This window comes from Myotis brandtii, unplaced genomic scaffold (assembly GCF_000412655.1).
Source record: "Myotis brandtii unplaced genomic scaffold, ASM41265v1 scaffold4, whole genome shotgun sequence".
Taxonomy (NCBI): domain Eukaryota; kingdom Metazoa; phylum Chordata; class Mammalia; order Chiroptera; family Vespertilionidae; genus Myotis; species Myotis brandtii.
The window spans coordinates 3,730,836-3,742,357 of NW_005365371.1; the positions used below are offsets into that span (position 1 = coordinate 3,730,836).

Here is an 11,522-nt window from a genome sequence, read left to right on the forward strand (position 1 = left end):
GAGGGATGAGGACACATTTGTAATACCTTAACTAATAAAGAATTTAAAAAAAAAAGTGGGAGGCATAGCAGATCTACCTAATACACAGAAACAATTACAGAGAGGCAGCCAAAATTGGAAGAGAAAAAAACATGCTCCAAATTAAAGAACATAAAAAATCCCCTGAATATGAACTGAATGAAATGGAGGCAAGCAATCTACCAGCAACTGGGTTCAAAACAAGGGTTATAAGAATGCTCAAGAAACTTAAGGGAAGAATGGATGAACTCAATGAAAACTTAAAGAGATAGCAAACATAAAAAAGAGCATAGAGTCCTAGCTGGTTTTGCTCAATGGATAGAGTGTTGGCCTGTGGATTGAAGGGTACCAGGTTCAATTCTGGTCAAGGGCACATGCCTGGGTTTCGGGCTCGATCCCTTGTAGGAGGCATGCAAGAGGCAGCCAATCAATGATTCTCTCTCACCACTGATGTTTCTATCTATCTCTCCCTCTCCCTTCCTCTCTGAAATCAATAAAAATGTATTTTTTTTAAAAGAAAAGAGTATAGAAGTCAGTAAGAAATGAAGAATACAATAACTGAAATGAAGAATACACTAGAAAGAATCAACAGCAGGTTAGATGAAGCAGAGGATCAAATCAGCAATTTGGGAGACAACAGAAAACACCCAATCAGAGCAGCAAAAAGAAACAAGAATCCAAAAATATTAGGATAGTTTAAGGGACCTCTGGGGCAACATCTGCATCATAGGGGTACCAGAAGAAGAGAGAGACAGCAAGGGATTGAGAACCTATTTGAAGAAACAATTACCGAGCCCAGATGGCATGGCTCAGTGATTGTCAACCTATGAACCAGGAGGTCATGTTTTAATTCATGCCTGGGTTGCAGGCTTGATCCCCTGTGTGGGGCATGCAGAAAGCAGCCGATCAATTATTCTCTCTTATCATTAATGTTGCTATCTTTCTTCCCCCTCCCTTCCTCTCTGAAATAAAAAAATATTTTAAAAAAAGAAAGAATGACTGAAAACTTCCTTAACCTGGGGCAGGAAAAAGACAAAAATCCAGGAAGTACAGAGAGTCCCAAACAAGTTGAATTCAAAGAGACCCACATCAAGACACATCATAATTAAAATGGCAAAGGTTAAAGACAAAGGGAGAATCTTAAAAGCAGGAAGTAAAAGACAGTTTCCTACAAAGGAGCTCCCATAAGACTGATAGCTGATTTTTCAACAGAAGGGACTGGCACAAAAGATTCAAAGTGACGAAAAGCAAGGACCTACAACCAAGATTGCTCTACCTAGAAAAGCTATCATTTAGCACCAAAGGACAGAAAAAGCACTTCCCAGACAAGAAAAACCTAAATGGTTAATCACCACCCAACCAGTATCACAAGAAATGTTCACAGATCTTCTTTAAGAAGAAGAAAAAAAATTAAAAACATGAATAATAAATGGCAATAAATACATATCTATTGATAATTACTATATTCTTATTTTTAAATTTTCTTTTTAAATTATAGTTTACATTCAATATTATTTTGCATTTGTTTTAGGTGTACAGTATAGTGGTTAGATAATCATATACTTTACAAAGTGTTCCCCCCTATATTATTTCTAGCACCCACCTGGCAACATACATAGTGATTACAATATTATTAACTACATTTCCTATGCTGTTTTGTTTTTGCCCACACTGTCCAGAATCATCTTGATATCCTTGGCACTGGAGAAGGCACTGCCGCAGAGGTCATCTTTTCATCTCTGTGTTATTATTATTACTAGAGACCTGATCCATGAATTAGTGCATGGCTGGGGTCCCTTGGCCTGGCCAGCGATCATGGGTGATCGGGCCGATCAGGGCCATCTCGCTAGGTTCCCATCGGGGTCAATGGGGGCCAGCCGGCTGTGGGGAGGGGCCACTGGAGGTTGCCGGCCATGGGAGGTTGGCTGTGGGAGGGCACTGACCACCAGGGGGCAGCTCCTGCATTGAGCATCTGCCCCCTGGTGGTCAGTGTGCATCATAGCAACCAGGCGACCAGTCATTCGGTTGTTCAGTCGCTTAGGCTTTTATATATAGAGATTTTTTAAATATATTTTAAATTGATTTTTAGAGAAAGAGGAAGGGATAGAGAGATAGAAATATCTATGAGAGAGAAACATCATTGATCAGCTGCCTCCTACGTTCCCCCTACTGGGGATTGAACCCGCAACCTAGGCACATGCCCTGAGTGGAATCAAACCAGTTTCCTCTGAGTTCATGAGTCGATGATCAACCACTGAGCATTACCGGCCAGGCTATCATTTTTTTAATCCTTACCTGAGGATATTTTTCCCATTGATTTTTAGATAGAGTAGAGCAGTGGTTCTCAACCTTCTGGCCCTTTAAATACAGTTCCTCAGGTTTTGACCCAACCATAAAATTATTTTCATTGCTACTTCATAACTGTAATGTTGCTACTGTTATGAATCTTTTTTTTTTAAATATATTTTATTGATTTTTTACAGAGAAGAAGGGAGAGGGACAGAGAGCTAGAAACATCGATGAGAGAGATTGATCAGCTGCCTCCTGCACGCCCCCCACTGGGGATGTGCCCGCAACCAAGGTACATGCCCTTGACCGGAATCGAACCCGGGACCCTTCAGTCCGCAGGCCAACGCTCTATCCACTGAGCCAAACCGGTTCGGCATACTGTTATGAATCTTAATGTAAATATCTGATATGCAGGATGGTCTTAGGCGACCCCTGTGAAAGGGTCGTTTGACTGCCAAAGGGGTCGCGACCCACAGGTTGAGAACCGCTGGAGTAGAGGGAGGAAGGGAAGGAGAGAAAGAGAGAGAGAAACATAAATGTGTGAGAGACTGATCGATTGGTTGTTTCCCGCATCCACCCCAACCGGAGCCAGGGATCGAACCTGCAACTGCAGTATATGCCCTTGACCAGGAATTGAACCCGAGACCCTTAGGTCCACAGGCTGACACTCTAACCACTGACTCAAACCAACCAGAGCTTTTTTCATCATTGTATCTCTAATTCTAGCAAATGGCACACAGAGGTTCTCAATATATGTTTATTGGTTGTGGTAATAGTTGCACAACTCTGTGAATATACTAAAAACCATTGATTATACAGTTTAAATTGGTGGATTATATGATCTCAATAAAGCTGTTATTGAAAAAGCAAAACAGCCCTGCCAGTGTTGCTCAGTGGTTGAGCGTCGCCCTAGGTACCAAGAAGTTCTGGTTCAACTCCTGGTCAGGGCACACGTCCGGGTTGTGGACTCAATCCCAAGTGGAAGGCATGCAGGAGGCAGCCAATCAGTGATTCTCTCCCATCACTGATGTTTCTATCTCTCTCCTCTACCTTCCTCTCTGAAATCAATAAAAATATATTTAAGCCCAGCCAGCGTGGCTCAGGGATTGAGCGTTGACCTACAAACCAGTAGGTCCCAGTTTGATTCCCCATTGGAGCACATGCTTGGGTTGCGGACTCAATCCCCAGTAGGGGACGTGCAGGAGGCAGCCTATTCAATGATTTTCTCTCATCATTGATGTTTCTATCTCTCTCTTCTTCTCCCTTCTTCTCTGAAATGAATAAAAATATAAAAATAAATAAAAATATATTTATTTTAAAAACGGAAACATCACCCTGGCCAGTGTGCTCAATGGTTAGAGTGTCATCCCATGTACCACAGAGTCAAGGGTTCAATTCCCAGTCAAGAGCATGTACCTGGATTACAGGTTTGATCCCTAGCCCCAGTTGCAGGAGGCAACTAATAGATGTGTCTCACATCGATGTTTCTCTCTCCCTCCCTCCCTCCTTTCCTTCTACTTTCTCTAAAAATCAATGGGGGGAAAATATCCTCTGGTAAGGATTAACAAAAATATATACATTTATATCTTGTTTGCTTTTGCTACAGGGTTGAAATAGGCTCACAGACAAAAAGTACAAGTATACAAAGGAGATGACAAACAAGTTTATTTAACATATACTCCTCATTAGGATCAGTCCAGCCAGTTGGGTGAGTGAATCTTTAAACATTAGCCCATGTAGGCCAGAGTGTGTCAGAGAAGAATGTGAAATAGGTAACAAAAGTCACTCAACTGATTTGTGGCATGAATATATGAAGCAAAGTAATTTAAAATACTGAGATTTCTCAGATTCTAAGGACCAAGAAATTTAAGTCTTCTCAGAGCCCATTCCAATAAGACAGGCCTTCTTTGCTCTATTCCTGGCTATGGTGATTGCCTGAGAGTACCACGTACTTTGTTATAATTTGTCCCTTCTCCAAGTGAGATTGCTGAATTGGTGCCCACCACCATCTCCTTAATCTAAACTAAGGAACATTCAGAAACTAATGTCCTGTTTTGTTGACTGCTGAGTCGTTTTCTGACTTTACTTGCTATGGTATGCAGAATAATGGCCCCCTAAAGATATCTACATCTTATTCTCAAGAACCTACAACTACGCTTTACATGGCAAAAGGAGCTTTGCAGATGTGGTTAAATTAAAGGATTTTGAGACAAGGAGATTATCCTGCATTTTCTAGGTATGTCCGATATAATCACAAGGGTCTTTATAAGTGAACGAAGGAGACAGGAGAGTCAGAATCAGGAGATGTGATGACAGAAGTAGTGAATAAAGTGATGCAGCCAGGTCAGCATGTCTCAGTGGTTGAGTGTTGACCTATGAACCAGGAGGTCATAATTCGATTCCCGGTCAGGGGACATGCCTAGGTTGAGGGCTCGATCCCCAGTGCGGTGTGTGCAGGAGGCAGCCAATCAATGATTCTCTCTCATCACTGATGTTTCTATTTCTCTCTCCCTCTCCCTTCCTCTCTAAATAAAAACGTATATATGTTTTTAAAAAGTGATGCAATTGCTGGCTGGCACCATGAGCAGAGCAATGTGAACAGTCTCTAGAAGCCGGAAAAGGCAAGGAAACAGATTCTCCCCTAGAACCTCCAACTCTGCCAACACTTTGATTTTAGGTCTCAGAGACCCATTTCAATTTTCTGACCTCCAGAACTGTAAGATAGTATATCTGTATTGTTTCAGCCTACTAAATTTGTGGTAACTTGCTATAGCAACAATAGGAAACTAATACACTTGCCCTACTAATATCATCAATACCAGGCCTGGAGCATATGTCTCCTATTTGTGAAGTCCTGTTGCTTTTATTGCACAAGATACGAGTATTGGTTTCGAACAATTGTTTACTGTGTCAGAGTAGAAATGCTTTTCCCTTTGGGCTATGAAACTCCAGAACTAACCAATGGAAACTAAAGTTTGATCACTGGCTAATGGTCAATATAGGTAAAGAAAATACAGAAACATGCAATTCTGTCACTGGGATTTTGGATCATGGATTTTCATAATATTGTATATCAATAATAACTTCAGCCCTGGCCGGTGTTGATCAGCAGTTAGAGTGTCAGCTTATGCACCAAACAGTCATGGGTCGATTCCCAGTCAAGGGCATGTACCTGGGTTGCAGGTTTGATTCCCAGCCCCAATCGGGGCATGTGCAAGAGGCAACCAATTGATGTATCTCTCTCACATTAATGTTTCTCTCTACTCTCCCTCCAACCAATTGATGTGTCTCTCCCTCTCCCTCCCTTCCACTCTAAGGATCAATGGGAAAAATATTCTCAGGTGAGGATTAGAATAATAATAATCCTATATAATAAAGAGGTAATGTGCAAATTGACCATCACTCCAACACACAAGATGGCCGCCCCCATGTGGACACAAGATGGCCGGCAGGGGAGGGCAGTTGTGGGCAATCAGGCCGGCAGGGGAGGGCAGTTGGGGGTGACCAGGCCGGCAGGGGAGGGCAGTTAGGGGCAACCAGGCCTGCAGGGGAGGGCAGTTAGGGGCAACCAGGCTGGCAAGGAAGGGAAGTTGGGGGTGACCAGGCCAGCAGGGGAGGGCAGTTGGGGGTGACCAGGCCAGCAGGGGAGGGCAGTTAGGGGTAATCGGGCCGGCAGAGGAGCAGTTAGGCATCAGGCTGGCAGGGGAGTGGTTAGGGGGTGATCAGGCTGGCAGACAGAAGCAGTTAGGGGCAATCAGGCAGGCAGGCAGGTAAGCAGTTGGGAGCCAGCAGTCCTGGATTGTGAGAGGGATCCCAGATTGGAGAGGGTGCAGACAGGGCTGAGGGACACACACACACACACCCCATGCACGAATTTTGTGCACCGGGTCTCTAGTAATAATAATGATAATAACTTCACTTGTGTGTTCTTTAACATGTTTTTAGAGGGGAAGATTTAGGAAGGATATAAACCTGAGACAGGAAGAGCAATTTGGAATAGGGTATTTCACTGAAGGCTTGGCAACAATTAGAAATACAAAGATAATGTCCCAGAGATAAAGGAATACAAGGTAAACAGTAATAGAAAAAAGTTCTCATCTAAGATATAAGCAGTAATAGAGTGGTTAAATGATATGGGAGAAAAGATAGTAAGACAGAAAACTAAACACCATGAGATGATACCAAGATCAGATCACTGCCTGGAGACCTGATTTCTCTATTTCATTAGTTTCAATTTGATCTTTAGCCTAATATACAACACAACCTCCAAATTTTCCTAACATTCTTTTTCTAATTCCTATGTAAAGCTCTTACAACTGAGCTGTGAGTTATAATCTGGTAAGAAAGCATAAGATTTCCAACAACTATGAAAATACTTACTATCCACACTTACTATTCATTGTCTCCATTATTTAAGAAGACTTGTAATGTTATATCAGTTTTCTACCTTCCCCCTGCCAGGTTAAATGTACAACACAGAAAACTCTTCCTTACTTACAACTGCACAGCGTGGCATTTTGGAAGTAATCCCATCTTCCTCTGTTGCCCCATTGGGTCCAGGTGCCTCTTTCCTCCTTTTTCTTGTGTTGACTTTGGCTGAATTCTGTGCATCCATCTTCTTTTAACCGGTCATAGAAAGTGAAAAAGAATCTTTTCTCACTGGGGGAGAAAAAAGTCTGTCACCAGTATTTCAGAGATGTTAACACAGATATACTCAGCAAAAGATCAATTCCATGGCACATATTTCCCAAAGAAGAGCCAACTGCATCTGGCAAAAACAAAGCTTCATAAACACAGGCTCCAGTAGAAACTCTAAATTGACTCTCTGTGGAACAAAGGCCACAATTAATCACCTGACCTTGGAACTTATTTCCCTTGACCAATGAAGCCTGCATATTACCTACTAATTCCACATCCTGACTGCATGCAAAAGATTGAAATAACTTGGCTGAGAAAGTTTGTTATACAGCTTTAACAATACCCTTTAGGACACCTGGAGGTATGACCAATGCAAGGAAATGTAAAAGGTATGTCTTTGGTGCAGATGGGGGAAAGAGCCTTTTTTTAAAGGATTGGCTATCACCAATTCCTGTTTTAACAAAGCATGGATTTCTTAACTCTAAATGCTCTGTAGATTTCAGACACCACTCCACCAGGGATCTATGGAAATTGTGGTGTAAGTGTATTGTAGCTTTTAAATATCCTTCTTCTTCCTTCTTTAATATTCATTTTCCCTTTCTCTTTCAGAGTCTCAAGCACCTTAAATTTGCTCAGAGTCCCCAACTATTAAAACCTCAACCAGGTTTCTCCTTGCCCCAGGAAAAAAGTCATTACTGTCTCATTTTGCGGAGAGCTTCTAGCAACTAGCTATTATATAAAAGTTCTGAATGTTTGATATTTCATATTTAGATATTGGCTTGTGCTACCTCTCCAATTCCCAGCAAGGATCTGCTTTGGGTAACGTAATTTACACAAACAAATTAATTTCTTGGCACTGATGAAATTTTAGGCATCAGCCAGAAATTGGGGATAGAGGAATTTTAATGATCAGCTGCCTTCTCTGCCCAAGATACGCACAGCGAAACGGAAGAAAGATCCTCAGAGCAGAGGAGGAAAACAAAACAAGTGCCAGACAGAATGAGGACATTCTACTCTGCCTCACTGACTCCAATAAGCCCTCCTGAATAAGATGTTCATCTAAACAACAGCAATTGTGCCTTACTTTCTTTCCTCCAGCTAAATTCCAAGTGGCAATGTGACAAGATCTACAAGAAACCTGACCTAATTCTTAGAGACTGATGGTGACACCTGAAGTATTAGGCTGACGTAAAAAAATGTGAGTCTAAAGTGAAAGATGAACACCACCCAGAAACTTCCTTTCATCACAAATGCAAATTAAAATGGAAAGATACTATACATTTAACAAGTTTTTCCAGTGATGATAATCAGAGCTTTTCTTCATTATTGTTATTAAGTATTCTTTCAAAATATCCAGGTCAGTGTGGCTACTCCCATCTCACTGCTAACAATGCCTAATCGGTCCATTTAGTGACCACTTCTAACTTGCATATGACAAGACTTCTCTGTAAATATCTGTTAAATTCTTCTCAGGGTAAGCAGACAAAACCATTGGAGAAATGTAATCAGCAATCTGGTGACAGGCAGCTCAAGCTCAGGTGGTCAATATATTAAGTACTTACTGTGTACAAGGTACTCGACATAATTTTTTAAAGTAAAAACTGTTTTCTCCAGAAGTTCTCAATCAAGGTGAGGAAACCACGTGTTTATGATGTAAAAAAGCTCTTTAGAATTCTAAAACCATTAGGGAAAAGTTTGTTGAGGAACAGGATATTTACACAGTTTCAAAGTATCTCCCCACAGATTATTTATTAATTACAAAGGGAGAGTTACCTTTTTAGTGAAAAAATCTCTTAGCTGCCCTAGCCGGTTTGGCTCAGTGGCTAGAGTGTCGGCTTGCGGACTGAAGAGTCCCAGGTTCAATTCCAGCCAAGGGCACATGACCAAGTTGTGGGCTCCCTGGTAGGGGGCATGCAGGAGGCAGCCGATCAATGGTTCTCTCTCATCATTGATGTTTCTATCTCTCTCTCCTTCTCCCTTCCTCTCTGAAACCAATAAAGAAATATATTTTTAAAAATCTCTTAGCTAAGTGATCAAAGTTAATCAACATAACCAATAATGAATGCTTCCTTGTGTGAGGCACTAAGGATACATTACCTGCCCAAAATGCATAACCTGTATGGATTTATGAGGAATAAGCCGGCAAACCTTAATTAAAGGACAGTGTACAAAACAAGCCTGTGTTCTTCAAAAAATTTCAATCATGAAAAACAATAAAGGGCTGAAGGACTGCTCCAGGTGAAAAAAGACCAAAGAGCCAGGCCAGTGTGGCTCAGTGGTTGAGTGTGGGTCCATAAATCAAGAGGTCACTGGTTCAATTCCCAGTCAGTGTCCATGCCCCGGTTGCATGGACGTGCAGGGACGTGCAGGAGGCAGCTGATCGATGTTCATCTCTCTATCTCTGTCCCTTCCTCTCTCTAAAATTAAAAAAAAAGAGAGACCAAAGAAATGATAACTAAATATAATGCAAAATTCTTAATTGGGGGAAAAATTGTTACAAAGAATAGTTACTAGGACAATAAATAAAATTTGAATATGAATTGTACATCAAATAATAGACATCAATGTTTAACTTCTCTGATTTGATTTTACAGTGTGCTATGGAAAAGACTGTCCTTGTTTTTAGAGAAAAATGCTGAAGTATCTAGGGATAAAAGGTCATGATCTCTGCAACTTACCCTCAGCAAAAAAAAAAGAAGAAATATATGTACATCATATTACATTACATATAAAGTAGGTAAAGCAAATATGGCCAGTGTTATCAATGTATGAATCTAGGCAGGGCATAAAGGGGTTCATTTTAATATTCTTACAACTTTTCTATAGGCTTTACTTTTATTTCAAAATAAAAAGTTTAATTTTTAAAATGCTCTTTAACAATTTCTACACAAATAGGCCCTCATATAAGATTGTCTCTTGGGATCTCTAGAAACTGATTCCCTCTCCTCCTGACTCTTTAAATCAGAATACATGATGCATACATTCTAAGAAGTATGTCTAGTAATCTAAATATCTTATAAGGAAGTTAACAGTCATAATAATGGCTATCTTTTTTTAATACTTACCATCTGCCAGGCACTGTGATAGGCAAATTAATACATATATATACAGTTATTATTAGCCCCAATTTACAAATGAGAAAACTAAGGATCAGGGAAGTTGAGCAACCTAAGAGGTCACACAGCTAGTAAGTAGAAGAGCCAGGATTTAAATTCAGGCTTGTCTAATTCCAAAGTCCTTACCACTATAATCTGCTATTTTCCAGAAAGCTAAGATTTTTTTTAAAAAGTTGTCTCATCATTACTGTTGCTTCTTCCTACCAAGAACATTCTCTCTACAGCATGGGTCCCTTATGTGTTTTTTACACTTAAGTCAGGCCAGCCGAACTGAACAGTGGAATAAAAGGTCACAGTTACTTAAAGGTAAACAAGGTTCAAGGACCAATCAAATAGAACTGACGTGGCTATTGGCTCAGAGGTTGCCTGATTTGTCAGCTATAGCAGATCTTTCCTACTGGGTAGTTTTGCTAGGGTTTCCTGATAAGCTTTCACCTTAAGCAATAAAGAATTCTTTAATATCTGCTCCTCCCTCTTCTGACATTACAAATAGGTAATATTTTAAAGGCACCTGTATTTTTACAAACATTTTAAGGGTGTCATAATAAACATGGAGTAAATGCCATGTCATATTTTCATCAGTAAATGCCATGCCTATATACTAAAAGCCTAATATGCTAAGTGTCCGGTCGTCCATTCAACCAATCAAAGCATAATATGCTAATGATATGCTAAGGCAACTCAACCACTTGCTATGACGTGCACTGACCACCAGGGGACAGATGCTCTGACCAGCAGGCTAGCTTGCTGCTGGGGCCCAGCCAATTGGGACTGAGCAAGATGGGCCGGACATGCCCTAGAGCCCTCCCACGGTCCCTCTGCAGCTGGCTAACCTCCCGTGTCCCTCCCAGGTCCCGATCATGCACCAGTGGGGGTCCTCAGCCTGGCCTGCGCCCTCTTGCAATCCAGGACCCCTCAGAGGATGTCAGAGAGTCAGTTTCAGCCTGATCCTGCAGGGATAAAAGGCTAATATGCAAATCAACCGCTAAGGATGTCCGACTGACAGCTTAGGCCTGCTCCCTGAAAGCTCCCAGACTATGAGAGGGTGCAGGCTGGGCTGAGGGACTACCCCCCCCCCACCGAGTGCACGAATTTTGTGCACCAGACCTCTAGTTTTCTATAACTCTAACTTAAAATTCCTTAATGTTTAATAGTAAACTATCTAATATGTCCAAAGGCATGTTTATAGGAATTTCTCAGAAATCTTTGCTCTCTCTGTGTGTTTGGAGGAAGGGATAACTTGTGCTTTGCTCTTTTGTTTGTTTTATTTTTTACTAGAGGCCCGGTGCACAAATTTGTGCACGGGTGGGGTCCCTTGGCCTGGCTGGTGATCAGGGCCAATTGGGGCCGATCAGGGCCACAGGAGGTTGGCCACCAGGGGGAGGGGCCACAGGAGGTTGGCCGGCCAGCCCAACTGGGGCCATTGGGGCTGGCCAGCAGGGGGGAGGGGCCACGGGAGGC

At 41.6% G+C, this 11,522-nt stretch overlaps 1 protein-coding gene across 3 annotated transcripts in view; it reads right to left on the bottom strand.

The window, feature by feature from the left end:
• PCYT1A (phosphate cytidylyltransferase 1, choline, alpha) overlaps positions 1-11,522 on the bottom strand; it is a 46,992-nt gene that overhangs the window by 27,543 nt on the left and 7,927 nt on the right. For all 3 annotated transcript variants that reach the window (XM_014545289.1, XM_005873158.2, XM_014545287.1), the window contains exon 2: positions 6,806-6,966. In XM_014545289.1, coding sequence (XP_014400775.1) covers positions 6,806-6,922 — 117 coding nt within the window. In that variant the 5' untranslated portion in view covers positions 6,923-6,966. The remainder of the gene's footprint in view (positions 1-6,805; positions 6,967-11,522) is intronic.